Source organism: Myodes glareolus, chromosome 21 (assembly GCF_982192425.1).
Source record: "Myodes glareolus chromosome 21, mMyoGla1.1, whole genome shotgun sequence".
Taxonomy (NCBI): domain Eukaryota; kingdom Metazoa; phylum Chordata; class Mammalia; order Rodentia; family Cricetidae; genus Myodes; species Myodes glareolus.
In genome coordinates, this window is record NC_142046.1 from 48,151,501 (window position 1) to 48,165,718 (window position 14,218).

The 14,218-nt window shown below is 36.6% G+C and overlaps 1 protein-coding gene across 2 annotated transcripts in view; it reads right to left on the minus strand.

Annotated features, from left to right (window-relative positions):
* Positions 1-14,218, minus strand: part of Scn7a (sodium voltage-gated channel alpha subunit 7) — a 78,763-nt gene that overhangs the window by 36,831 nt on the left and 27,714 nt on the right. For both annotated transcript variants that reach the window (XM_087900031.1, XM_087900032.1), the window contains exons 3-9: positions 12,733-12,851; positions 12,242-12,331; positions 10,520-10,648; positions 8,912-9,003; positions 6,427-6,633; positions 5,079-5,148; positions 916-1,057 (exon numbers count right to left, since the gene is read on the minus strand). In XM_087900031.1, the coding sequence (XP_087756157.1) occupies positions 916-1,057; positions 5,079-5,148; positions 6,427-6,633; positions 8,912-9,003; positions 10,520-10,648; positions 12,242-12,331; positions 12,733-12,851 (849 nt within the window). The remainder of the gene's footprint in view (positions 1-915; positions 1,058-5,078; positions 5,149-6,426; positions 6,634-8,911; positions 9,004-10,519; positions 10,649-12,241; positions 12,332-12,732; positions 12,852-14,218) is intronic.

The following is a 14,218-nucleotide window of genomic DNA, read 5'->3' on the forward strand; positions in this document are numbered from 1 at the left end:
GTGTGTGCGCGCGCATGTTTGCTTTTTACATGCTTGGAGGTGCATACAAAGAAGAGGACACCAAATTTTTTGAAGCTGGAAATATAGGGTTTGTGAGCCACCTGATATCAGTGCTGGGAAACAAATTCAGGTCCTTTGGAAGACCAGGGAGTTCTCTAATCTAGTGGAAAATCTCTACAGCCTGTATCCTTTCATTTTTAAGGACCACATGTGCACACACAGACACTTATCAGAGTTTAGACACAATAGAAGTATATTAGATATGTGAATTGTTATGGAATTCTATTCTTCAAGCATAACTACTGTCATGTTTTACCAAAGCATGAGTGACTATCTGCAATAGACCCTCACTATCAGACCTGCTGACTCTTGACACTGTAGATAGGGATGGTAATTGAAACCTCACCTGAGACTCTAGCCATTCTCTATTATACTGTACATGACCTCGTGGCAATGCACAGATTAATGGAGATGGGTTAAATTAAGATGTAAGAGTTAGCAAATAAGAAGCTAGAGCTAATGGGACAAGCAGTGTTTTAATTAATATAGTTCCAGTGTGGTTATTTTGATTCTGGTTGACCGGCACGACCAAGTGGGCCCTCTTCCTACAGTGAAACCCTTGTAAACCAGGGTCTGTGCCTTGATCTTGGAGCAGCATTGTAGATATGAACTATCAAAGGCTAAACCTGAAGAGGGTACAGGAGTTGATGGGGAGTTTCATACTTAGCAGCTCTGTTCTTTGCTTTTGCCCTTGAAGTTTCCTTCACACGAATCCCCCAACAAGCACCTCTCCCCTGTGTGTAGTCACAATTTCTTTCTAACAACTTGACTTACATTTGGGGCTATATTTTTCAAGGGTGCAGAAGCTGTCTTTAACATCTGCAGTTACATTACCCGCAGATTATCTCTTTTTACCTGTTGATAAAGCAATTCAGGATAATCCTGGGTCATCAATCGAAACAAAGCAAGTAAGGCCCAACCAAAATTGTCAAAACTCGTGTAGCCCTTGTCAGGATTTGTGCCCTCCTTTACACATACGTAGCCTTCAGGACACTGGCTAAAGAAGAAAAAAAGGGGATGGGGGAGAAATGTTCGCGATCAAGCAACTTTCAGGCAATGGACCAGTCATAAATACTATCTACCCTCTGCCCAAGAGCAGAGAGGTATCCAATACACAAAGGTCAATCGTCTTTTTACGGAAAACATGAAACATCAGTTTTATTTCAAGTTGATACATATGAAAAGTGTTGAACAGGAATTATAAGTACTCTCAAGATGACTTTCAAAAAGTTCTAAAGATTGATTTAATTGACAAAAATGTATATATTTATCACATCTGTGCTTTAAAGGTTATACATTATTGAATGGCTAAATTAGGTTAACATAAACATAGTTCACATATCTACAATGATTGGCACGAATACTTACCAGTTTCAAGAGTATAACATAGTGTTATTATTCATAATTTTGCTGTTCAAAATCAAACTGGAGAAGATGAAAGTGTGACTCAGTGGTAAACTATTTATTTAGAATTTTGAGTCCTTAAGCCCAAGCAATAACACCATAATAGTAAAAGAGAGAGGGGGAGGGTGAAAGTAGAACTATAGAAAGTATAAATAAAGAAAATATAGTGGGAGTAAAAATATTGGAAAACAGCACTGATAAAAATAAACCACAATATTTGAGGGCTTAATTTTCAAACGATCTCACCTAAGACCCTCAGTTCCCATATTTAAGGGTGAGAAAACATTTGTCACATTAATAATTGAGAAGCAAAGCTAGAACTTGTAGAAAAGAGCATATTAAATATTTATTCCCTTCCCTCTCAGGGAGTTCTCAAACTTATCTTTGTAAGGTTGGAGTGATGCGGTTCCTTATGGTATTGGCTCGATAAATGCTATTTTCTTCTATATAGCCTTGTGCAGTTTCTCCCCGACACTATTTTGGGGCTGGTAATGTTGTTTGCTTTAGACAAACAATGGAATAACCAGTGGTTTCAAAACACGTGTGCACCGAGGCCTGCTAGTCCTAAGAGTCAGAGCAAAGGCACGCTTGTTGTTACAGTCATCTACTAAGTAGGGGTACCTTACCATGCTGATGACTATGGTATTAGAGGTGAAACACCATATGGTTTGTATTTCTTGCCACGAAATACAGCATTATGTTCTTACTGTTCATAGTCAGATGCCTTCAGAAAGCATATGGATTATATTTGGCGTGGAGGATGCCTTAATAAGATGCTTTAAAGAGAAAGAACCAAAGCTGGATTTGGGGATAGAAGGGAAGCTAAGTGATAAAACTTCCGAATCACCCAAAGTTACATAAACTGTACTGGTGAGCTTTCTCTTTTTTAGTGCTTTAGTAAAGTCCCCAAATGTAAGGGGAAATAAAGAATAAGAAAGGAGCCTATGGATGGGTGGCACATCTCAACTGAGAGCAAAGCAACAAGGACAATGCCCAAGTCCATATGACTGACAGTGGCTTGTTACTTTCTTATTTACTCCATTATAATCTATGGGACACAGCCAGGGAGGTGGTTAAGTGGGTTAAGTCACCTAAGTTTATGTGCTCACATGATGGAAGAGAGAATTAACTCCTGAAGAGTTGTCCTCCATCTCCATATGTGTTATGGCACCCGCCCCCATGTATACATAATGAAAAAGGAGTTTGTGTTAGCATGAACCTTGCTACCTTGCTAAATACTTATGTACTAATAATTGAAAGTAATTTTATTAATGCAAAATGCATATAGACACAAAATAATTAAAATAACAGCATATCATTAATGTTTCTTTTCTTAAGAAGCTCACAATCATATATGCAGTGGGCCTAAGTCAGCCCCATACAGGCTTCCTGGTTATTGGTTCAGTTTCTGTGAGCCCCTATGAGGCTAGGTTAGTTTATTCTGTGAGTTTTAATGCGTTGTGCTGGACCCTTCTGGCTCCTACAATCTTTCTCTCCATCTTCCGCAGGATTCCCTGAGCTCAGCCTAATGTTTGACTGTGGGTCTCTGCATCTGTTTTTTTTTTTCAGTTGCTGGTTGAAGACTCTCTATGTAACTATGTTGCAGTTCTGTCGCTTGGTCCTCTTGTGGGACTCCAACAGTGGAAACAGGGAAGGTCTCTGACTCTTTTAATGGCTTTGGTGCCCTACTGCTCATATTGGGTGGCTTTGACCAGCCTTAAGACATGCGGAGGTGCTTAGTCTTATTGCAACTTGATATGCCACATTTTGTTGTTGCTGATGGGAGATCTGCCCTTTCCTGAACAGTAAAGGAGGGGGAGTGGATTTGAAGGTGGGAAATGAGGGCTGGGGTGGGAGAAGGGCGGGGAGGAGAGGAAAAAGAAGAAACTGCAGCAAGGATGTAAAATAAATAAGTCAATAAATTTATTAAAAAAGACAAACACATTATGTACTCACACAGAAGTGGATATTAGATGTAAAGCAAAGAACAACCAGATTACTATCTACTATTTCAGACAAGCTAGATAACAAGGAAGACCCTAGGAGGGACACATGGATCAAAACGGGAATTAGATGAGATCTCTTAGGTAAACTGGAGGCAAGGGAGGCAGTAAAAGGAGGAGATGGGAGGTGAAAACATGAAGGACCAGGATGGACGAAGGTGAGAGGAATGGAGTGGGAGAGTAATGAAAGAGATCTCTTAATAGACAGAGCCACTATGGGGTGAGGGAGAAAACTAGCGCTAGGGAAATGCCCAGGAACACACAAGAATGACTCCAGCAATAGTGGAGAGGGTGCCAGAACTGGCCTTCTCCTGCAATCAGATTGGTGAATAACCCAACTATCGTAAAAGGGCCTTCATCCAGTAAGTGATGGAACTAGATACAGAGATTCACAGCCAAGCAACAGGCTGAGCTCATGGAATCCAATCAAAGAGAGGGAGGAGGGAATATCTGAGCACGGGAGGTCAAGATCATGATGGAGAAATCTACAGAGACAGTTTAAATTAGTTCATGGAAACTCAGGAACTCTAGACTGACAGCTGTGTTCCTGAACATGGGACTGAACTAGACCCTCCGTATGAGGGAGACAGTGATGAAACTTAGGTCATCTGAGAGGCCTCTGGCAATAGGACCGGGATCTATCCCTGGTACATGAGCTAGCTTATTGGAGCCCATTACCTATGTTGGGATGCTGTGCTCAATGCTCAACTTTAATAAAGGGAGGAGGGGCTTGGTCCTGCCCAACTTAATGTGCCAGACTTTGTTAACGCCATGGAAGCCCTGACCCATTGGGAGGAGAGGATGGAGGGTGGGAGGGAGAAGAGGGGACAGAAAAAGGGGTGAGGCAAGAAGACTGTGGTTGGAATGTAAAATGTAATTTTAAAGAAAAAAATTAAAATTAAAAAAATGAATACATTACAGAAAAATATAAAATTTCACAACTTAAGACCTATTGTATATTATCCTTTGCTAATTGTTGCTGCTGGGGCTCACTGATAATAAATCAGACCTTCGCTGGAGTTCCATCCATGTAATTTCCTAGCTTCTTAGGCAAGAATAAATCACTCTCCTCATGTGCCTGTTGCTTTTCTTAATTAATGGTATTCCATAATACAGACTTCCGCTTTTGTTCAAAGTCGTTATGGTGGAATTGTGCCTTCCAAGGTGATGGCTTTAGGGGATGGGGCTCTTGATGACAGAGTGGGTCAAAATGAAGTCTCCTGTGTGTGGCTACTACTTTTACAGAGGCGATCTGAGAGACTTTGTCCTGCTTCAGCTATGAAGAGTCAGCCGAAAGGTACCTTCTAAAAGTCAAAAGAGCATGACAGCGAAATTTCAGGAAATTATACCTGAGATTTAGGTCTGCCAGACTGGGGAATGCGTTTCTGTTGTTTCCAAGATAAGTAATCTACAGAATTTTGTTGAAAACTTCTCAAACAACATAAGACAGCTCTTTGGCATAATGTCATAATGTTGACAACAAATAAGAAAATTGGCATAATGTTGACAACAAAAAAGGAAATGCAGTCAACTGAGGATAGTAGGAAATCATATATCATTCAATGCACACGTGACAGTGACATGTTAGAGGAGAGCTTTACTCGTGCCTACCCAGCGTCTGTCCTGTTGCCGCAGAGGAGAGCATATCTCTCTCCTTCCAAATAGTAGAAGTTCGCTCTTTCTGAAAGATAAGAAAAAAAATGAGGGTCTGGGTTTAATCCTGAGTCAGTCGCATGTAGCTCATCTGGATTTCCATAGGAATTGTGCCTCTGCCATATCCTAATATTTCTCAAATATAGTATTTCCTGTAACTCTTAATATGTCATTGATGAAATGGAAGAGACCGACAGGCTTTATTGTAGTATGCATTAAGAAAGACTTTTAAAATTACAATATTGTGTTTTAATAAAGATCTAAAGAAACACAGTTTTGCTTTATTTGCTTGTTTATCTTTTTCAATACCAATAAAGAAGCAATAATTGTTTACTTTAACTATTCAGCATATTGTAGCTATTACATTGGAAAAACCCAGTGGGTGATTCACTTAGGAACAGGATTTAACGTGCACCCCCTTAATTTCAGCACTAGACTTAGTACTGGATAAGCATTTAACATGTTCATGCATGTACAATTCTCTTTTACAGCACAATCATACTACGCAGTTGGCCAAGGACCTCAACTGTTATGACTTCTCCTAGTGTTTATAAAGCATAAAATATAAATGAAATTAATGTAGAAGAGCTACATAAGACTATTTTTAATAGAAACAGACAGGCACATTTCCTAACTACTGTCAACGGAGGCCTAATACGAGAGGAGAGTCCAATGTAAGCTTACTACCTGGTGAAAAGGTTTGTATTTTCCAGCTAGTCTTTGCCTAGCTAGAATCCCAGTTTCCCTGCCTGGGAGTGATACAACTCTGGAACATAATTTCATTCTTCTCCTTTCCTATTCTGTTGCTGATGATAGCACAGCTATTACTGAAAAAGTCATGATGAACATACATGCATTTATTGATGTCCAAAAGCTAAGAAATCCTATTGCTATTTATTATGTTTAAAACATTTTCTTACTTTAAAAATCAAATTAAAATATTTTAAAGTACACTAGTAACTGAAATCTAATTAATCATAGAATTTACATATTAGAGTGATATTCTGACATTCATATTAATCACAAACATTATAACAGACAAACTAAAATTTATACTTCAATAAAAAATCTTTAATTTAAATGCTCGAATGAATTTAAAATAATTTGCATGGCTTACAAAATTTAGGTTCTCCTGGTTAACTGTCTTCACATTGAAAAATTTGTAATTTTGGTTACAAAAAAAAGAAAGAAAAACAGATTCAAATCAGTCAGTCCTTGAGTATAATTATAACATTTATAATTTTCCCAGAAATGGAGCGTCCATTTCTCTAAAGATTTCTCCATTGTTCGATGGAGCCACTCTCACCTGGAGTATAATACTGGCTTCCAGTTCTGTTGGACAGGGTTTCATTTTCATTTTCTTGCGGCCAACGCAGACATTTGTGCTTCAGATTACCCATGAAGAGACCCATCCCAAGTAGAGAAAATACAGCCAGAGAAAACAGAGTTAGGACAATAGCACCAAATAATTTCTTCAAACACTGGGTCAGTGTTTCCACAATTGACCGCAGGCCTGCAAGGAAAGAAACAAGTTTTTTAATCTAAAAGAGAACATATTTCCAACCATGCAGTTACAGCAAACTTCATGGCAAATATCTGTCTCTTTGAAATCAATAGATTTTTCCTTCATTCTACTTCCTATTGCCTGAGACTAACAAATATTGGGAGTCAAAGAAATAGCTAGAGGGTCCTGTGGCATTGGTAGTTATGCTACTGAATGAGATAATGCAGACATAATATTTAAAGTATATGGCTGTTTGAGCTATGTCCTGTCATTGTCCAGACTGTTCATACAGAAAAGCAAGACAAATCATCTTTGATTTTAAGTATTGTGTCTGAATTATCTAGTAAAACTACTTTCCTGTTTCTAAAGGCTGCCTTTTGTTAACAACTCAAAGAAAAACATTCTAACGTTTTAGGAAAGCCTGTATCTAACATTTGCTCTGTCTTTTTGAGGGTCACCAATCATGCAGAACACGGAATGTAGTTTTCTAAACTTTGCTAATACACCACATTATGAACTGAAACAGAACCTCTTTAGTGTTCCCTCATACTGTGCCTTTGTTTTCTGCACTGATAATAGCACATTTTACTTATATGACCACTCAGCATTCATCCAGTATCTTATAATTCATATCATTATTCTTAGAAATGTACATATATGTCAGTTTTCTCTGATTTTCATTTTCTGTCTGAAAATGTAGGCTTTTCTTCTGTTGAAATTCTCAGAATCAGAAGACGGGTCCAGTCGATAGATGTCTTGTGCCGTAAGCAGGGCTTCTGTGAGTTGATGTGTGCAGCAGCCAAGAGGGGCAACAGCCGTGCCATGCCCCACTGAATCATCACACACTCAAGCATTTGAGCGCAGCACATTTAGATTCAAGGGTGAATTAACAACACAGAATATGTTGGGGCACTGGGTTGGAGACAGAATGGGGTTCTAGAGTGAGCTGAAGGGAAGGAGCAGTGGTCAAGGATGATCATGAAACACTAAAAGTATAACAATTTTTAAGGACTAAAAACATTAGAATTGAATAAAATACCCCATATGCTCTTTTTTTCTTATTTCTATTTAATGCACAGATGAAATTGCTTTCTTCTGAGCGGTGCACTTCTCCTCCTGTCTTGTCCTATCTGTTCACATAGTATATACTGCTGGCAGGTGCCCTACTCTGCTTTCCTTGGGCAAGGAAGAGACATGTCTATCTTGAAATGACTAAAACTTGTTCATATTTCTTAAAAATACCTCTCATGAAGAAGAAAATGCTGCCATTTAATGTTCTTATTATTCTCAGGGGACAAAGGAAGTTAAAGTTGTTTTGTTCTCACCAGGGCAGAACTACTTAGCATCTTCCTGTCTCCAGGCTCAACTGCTAAACCCGAATCTGCAGTTTCAAATCTGACCTGAATTCTGTCCTTTTATCTCACAGCAGAACTTAATTCTGCATCTTCCCTCTCAACCTTGACCCTTCCTATGGCCTCAACAGCTGCTTCTACCCTACATCTGGTTTAGGTCCATCATGCTATCAATACACACTCTATATACATTTTCTCAGCCTATTTTAAAACCTCTTAAGCTCTGTTGTGTCCTTTCTAACTTGTATTTATTATATTTATTCTGTAAACCATATAGATAGAAGATATAGCTATATTTATTGTGTGCTATATGTTGCGTGACATGAGAATTAAACCCAGCAACTAAGATTGGAATTTAAAAAAAAAAATGTCTGTATTCACTTTGACCAGACTACGAAGGTGAACAGGATTTTCTGGCAAGCTGCTGAAATTGAAACCTTTCACCTTCTGAATTCGCTGTAATTGCCTCTAGTCTTTCTTTAACTTATGTCATAAATTTGTTCGACTATGTTTCTTACATAGTATTGCTGATAACCACATTAGTCTATGTTTACTCATTTCAACTAGTTTTTTGAAACGAAGAAAATAAGGAGTCAAAAGTATTATTTTAGAATCTCTGCTTTCCTTGGGATTTAAGAAACCTTTATAAGTTATTTTACAATATGTAAAGATAACCAAACATATAATCACAATTTTTATTTTGCATCGCAAGTATTGAAAGCCCCACCACATAAACAACAGTTACGTATATTGCTTTTCCTCCCTTTCCTGGTTGACAAGCAGATTTAAGATTTACATGGCTTAGGATAGTTTTCAAGGTGGAAATAATGTTCAAATTCACATACTTTCTGAGTAATAACAAGACAGTTCAAATGGATCCACAGATGCACAAAAAAAATCACAATGAAGAAAATAAATCCAATAGCATTTCTTACCTTGGTGCAAAGGAATAATCTTCAAAATTCGCAAGGTTCTTATAGCTTTAAGCATTACAAGAAAGTTGAGAGGCGAAAATCTTGTGATAAGCCTGTGGGAGTAATTGAACTTACTTAGAAGTCATCGATCTATGGTCTTTGAAATCAGGTGCAAGAAAAACTATATTTCCAAGAATTGACTATGCTCCCACTTTTCCATTCTAGAAATTGTTGATTGGAAGACAACAATTGTGGCTGAAAAAGGCAGCCACTATGTGGTATTAGTTCACTGATTCAAGCTTTGAGATTGTAACTCTTTTACTCTGTGCCAAATTTCATGTGAACAACATTCTATAACACATCTATAAAATCATGGGAGAGGGTAGAAGTGGGGAGGAAGGAAGGGAACAGAAAACATATATAGCTCAATAAAAACGAAACAAAAAATAATGTTATCTTATTACAAAACATGAGAATGAAAATAAAACCTACTAGCTAGTTTTAAATATAGGAATGCTGAACCGGGCGGTGGTGGCACACACCTTTAATCACAGCACTCGGGAGGAAGAGGCAGGCGAATCTCTTGTGAGTTCGAGGCCAGCCGGGTCTATAAGAGCTAGTTCCAAGACAGGCTCCAAAACCTACAGAGAAACCCTGTCTTGAACAAACAAGCAAATATGTATATAATATACACACATTATATATAAATATATTATACACACACACACACATCTACATATACAAGAATGCAATTCATCTTCAGTATTTAAACTCCTGATGATGATTAGCAGGAATAATAGCAAAAGGTAGAATGTATACTGTGAAAGAGAATCTACTCTGCAGCCAGAATGCCTGGGTGGAAATGACACCCACTGATTACTGGCTGTGTGACAGGAAATACGGCTAATATTTTGTGCCACAATTACCTCAGTTTTAAAGTGGGGGGTATTTCCTTAGTCAGAGGACTTTGTGGGAATTTCATGGAATGATATATTCAAATGTCATAGCTGTGTACACTCAAACAGGACAGGCTGTCTGTTACCAAGGTTAGATGAGTTTTAGCTGGCAGCAAACACAACAGAAATGATAATGGGAATAGTAATGACAATGAGTATAAAGATAGCAGTCATTACATTTCATTTTTACAGTATGGTAGACACTGTTTTTTCTTTTTTATAAAAATTGTTTTTTGGAAGAAGTGGTCTGTTTCAAAATTTTAAAATAAATTTTACTCTGTTGACCATTTTCATATCCATAAAAGAGAATACAGTCAATACAAACAATGAAAAGTTAGATAAAAATTGACATGATATATAACACTCACGATCTGTGAGTGCTTAAACACTTTATTCAGATATTTCGCACATTTACTGGTCTCAAACCATGGGGCTAAAGGAACTGTTTCAATACTGAGCCTCAAGTGAATAGAAACTTCCTAAATTACACAAGTGTGTCCTGAACTCAACAACAAAATTAAAAACCACTCACAATGTGTTCTTGTAGTACCCCTTTTCTACAGGACAGCAAACTACCCACTCCTTTCACTTGTAAGGGACACTCAGAAACATTTGTTTGAGGACACCATGAACTGAAACCATTAAAACATTTGCAGTGTAAAACACTACTCACTCAAACAAGGTCACACTGAAATCGAGCCAGTTCCATAGATTCCCAAGGAAGGAAAACGACCCTGCCCAGACACCTCCTGCAATGACTTTTACAAGGATTTCAAATGTGTAAATCCCAAGCAGAGTATTCCTGTAGGAAAAAAAAAATCACACAAATATTAACTCTTGAGAATAGTATACTGTCAGCTCAAAAACTGTCTACGACAGCCACCTACTATGGAAAACAAGTTGTCTGGAAAGTAAAATTCTGTCTGTTGGTAAGGTAGGAACAGTCAATCAGACAAGGACCAAAGATCCTGTTCCCTTTGAACCTTAGCAGAGAGCTGTAGAGAGGCCATCAGTGATGCCTGTGTGATAGAATTGCTTAATGAATTTGATCACTTCTTCCCAATGAAGCTTCTTCCCAACAGTCCCAACTCAGAGGTTATATATACTCTTTATGTAGTACCTAGGTAAATTATGAAAATATCAAATATACTACAAATAGAGACTTTAGCATAATTAATTATCATAGGACTTAAATCCAAATTTAATACAAATATATTCAAGGACACACACAGACATACACACAGAATTGTTTTGAATAGAGTTAAAGTTCGAAATTATTGTCAAGAAGCTTACTTTCTAAAAAAAAAAGAATTAATGCACTTTCCCATTTATATACTGAAAACTAGACTCTTTAGATTTCCAAGGACAATGAAAAGTATAAAACTGATGATTTATTAATAAATAAAAATAAATAAAAACTTGAAGAAGAGAGAAATCAAGCATGAGGTGAGACCCCACGTGTATGATACCATGGTATGTATAGATAGATATATAATATATATGTATAATATATATTAATATTATTAAACCTTCAATCCATTTAGAGCTGTAGATATTTAAACTAATAATAAGCACTCAGAGTGTCAGCACTCAAGAGTTTGAGCCAGGAGGCTCTGCGTAAAGGCAAGTAAGAGCTACATAGCAATTATGAATCAAAACAACACCAACAAAAACTAAGAATAATTTGCAGTTCCAGGACAAGCTCCAAATCTACAGAGAAACCCTGATTCTAAAAATCAAAAACAAAACAAAAACTAAGAATAATGTAAGGGTGGAAAAAAACCCTCAAATTGACATATACTTATGTTTGTTTTTATTTAGAAAATGCAGTCATGGTGCTCATATCAGTATTTCGCACAAATATATGAGTAAATAAAAGATAGAAATATTAAGTTGTGGATTGTTCTGCCAGGGTCTACATATTGGGAACTTGTTCCCTCTGTGGTGATGTAAGACTTAATGGAATCTTTAAGATGCAGGGCCTTTTTGGAGGTCCTGGTGTCACTGAGGTACCTGCCCACCCATTTCCACAGGGCTTACAAGAGAGTCATAGAAAACCTAAAGTTGGCTTCATGAATTTCATTGGCTTATGGTATCAAGATATGAATTGCTGCTTTGAAAAGAATTCCTGTTCTTTTCATGGGTCATATTATAACCTCACTAGAACTGAAACCTAAGAGCAAAGGTGCTGTATTCTTGAACCTTCAAAGCTGTGAGCAAAACAAACCTCTTGTCTCCATAATTTTTTTAAAAAAATTAAATTTTTAGCAAGTTAAACCGTATTATGTTTCAATCCATCATGCATTTTATATCTTAGTAAAATACAATACATTTAAAATTCTGAAAATCATAACTATAGACTATTTTATGTATATAATAAAAATAAACAACTTACTGTAGGGCCAATGTCCATTCTGGTGGATTAGTCATCGACAAATAGAAGCTGTCAGTGAGGACACTAATTAAAATCAGCAGGCGAAAAAGGGTAAGGCAAGGTCAAGGAAAAATAGATAATAAATTGCATTAGAAAAGACCTATTATTATAAGTTGTATTTATAGATACAAGGACAAGGGATAAAGTCCTCTTGTAAATATTGAAAATCCATGTTATTTGTATTGGAAAATAAGAATTAACTATTAATTATTGTTAACTATTATTACTATTTTATTAAGTTCTATTTTCCATGTGTTTTTAAAAACTAACCCAGAAAAATTAATATTCAGTATGATGATATAAAGTACCAATGGGAAAAAGAGTTCTTCAGCAGAGGTTGAAGAGCAGAACATCTGGAATTATTATCGTACTGAAGGCAAAGCCTTGTTGACTAAGAGAACATCCGGACTTATTAGTGTTTTGAACACAGCCAATCACCTTTAGGAGGATATGGATTCACCAACACCTTGATAGCTACTCTTCTGAGAGAGCTGAGTGGAGACAGCGTGCAGAAGATGGAAATGGCATTGAACCTGAAGATTACTCTGTTTCTGTTTAAGACCACGAAAGTCTGTAAGAAACCACGGAAAACACAGTTAGCTAAGAATTGCTACCACTGTTCAGCAATCTGACATTTGGGCATAATTACCTTGGCTTTGCTATCTAATCATAGTTAAAGTAAAAAGAAGCTGTTCTCACCGTTTTCATCTATATTTAGCGTTACCTGATTGCTCACCACTTTGCTTTGTTTTGCTTGTCGTACACATAGGAAAGTCATTTGCAATGCTATCACAGCCCTGTCTCCCAGCTGAACTCCAGATGGTGCTCGGATTCACACTTAAAAGTATCAGAGGGGCAATATTTCACCAAATGAATGGGAAAATGTTAATTGTATACCAGGGAAAATCAATGTAGCATTATAAACGCAAAGAAGAACCAATGTTTTGAAATATCACGTCAATCATTTAAATTATTTATGAGGGAGGATTTGGAGGAGGGACTGGTAGAGGAAATGTGCTGCAATCATAATTAATTAAGATGCAATAAAAATAAAACAAGAAAAATGTAAAATATTAAAAATTAATGCTTAAAAATATAATTTATTTGGTATTATTGACATGAACCTATCTAAAAATGGTAATTTATATAACAGAAAATAAGAACTTTGGATATTAAAGCATTAGTTTACTGAATGTATTAGAGGAACAGAAATATTCTAAAATTGAAAGTGATTCATATATAGGTTAATGTGTTTATATAAGCATATATGCACGTGGGCTTGTGTACAGTGACACTTGTATATATTTTTAGATTTATATAGATGGATAAGCCTATATATTATATATATATATATTGTCATTGCTTTCAAATATAAAGCATGTATGTTCACTAAATATGTTCCTTTAGTAATATTATTAGTTGTGGGGTATGCATAAACACATCTGTCTGGTGATGTGACTTGGTGACAGTGATTTTTAGCCTTTAGCAAGGCCTGAGTTGGATCTCCTTAACACTGAAAAGATCATTATAAGCAGTAAATATTTTGAAAATTATGAGATAAGATGGCATATTTTATAATATAACTGTAGTACATAATAAGATAAAAGTTATTGTTAAAAATCAAAATTGGGTATTAATTCTTTTTCTTTCTAATAGGGTTTATACCAAGGGCCTCAAATATGCTAGGCAAAGCCTCTTCCACTATTTATCTTGAGATTCTTTAAGTTCTAATTTTTTTTTGATCTACTGTTTCATAAAGTTGTGCAGGCTGGCCTTGAACTCACACTTTAGACCACAGAGGACTTGAATTTGAATAATTTTTGTCTAGTAAGAATTACAGACCTGGTCACCAGGGCTGGATTAAAAATAATCTTCTATACTAAAATAGTCTACTATATAGTCAATTATGATAATGCAGGGGATATGACTTATTGCTCT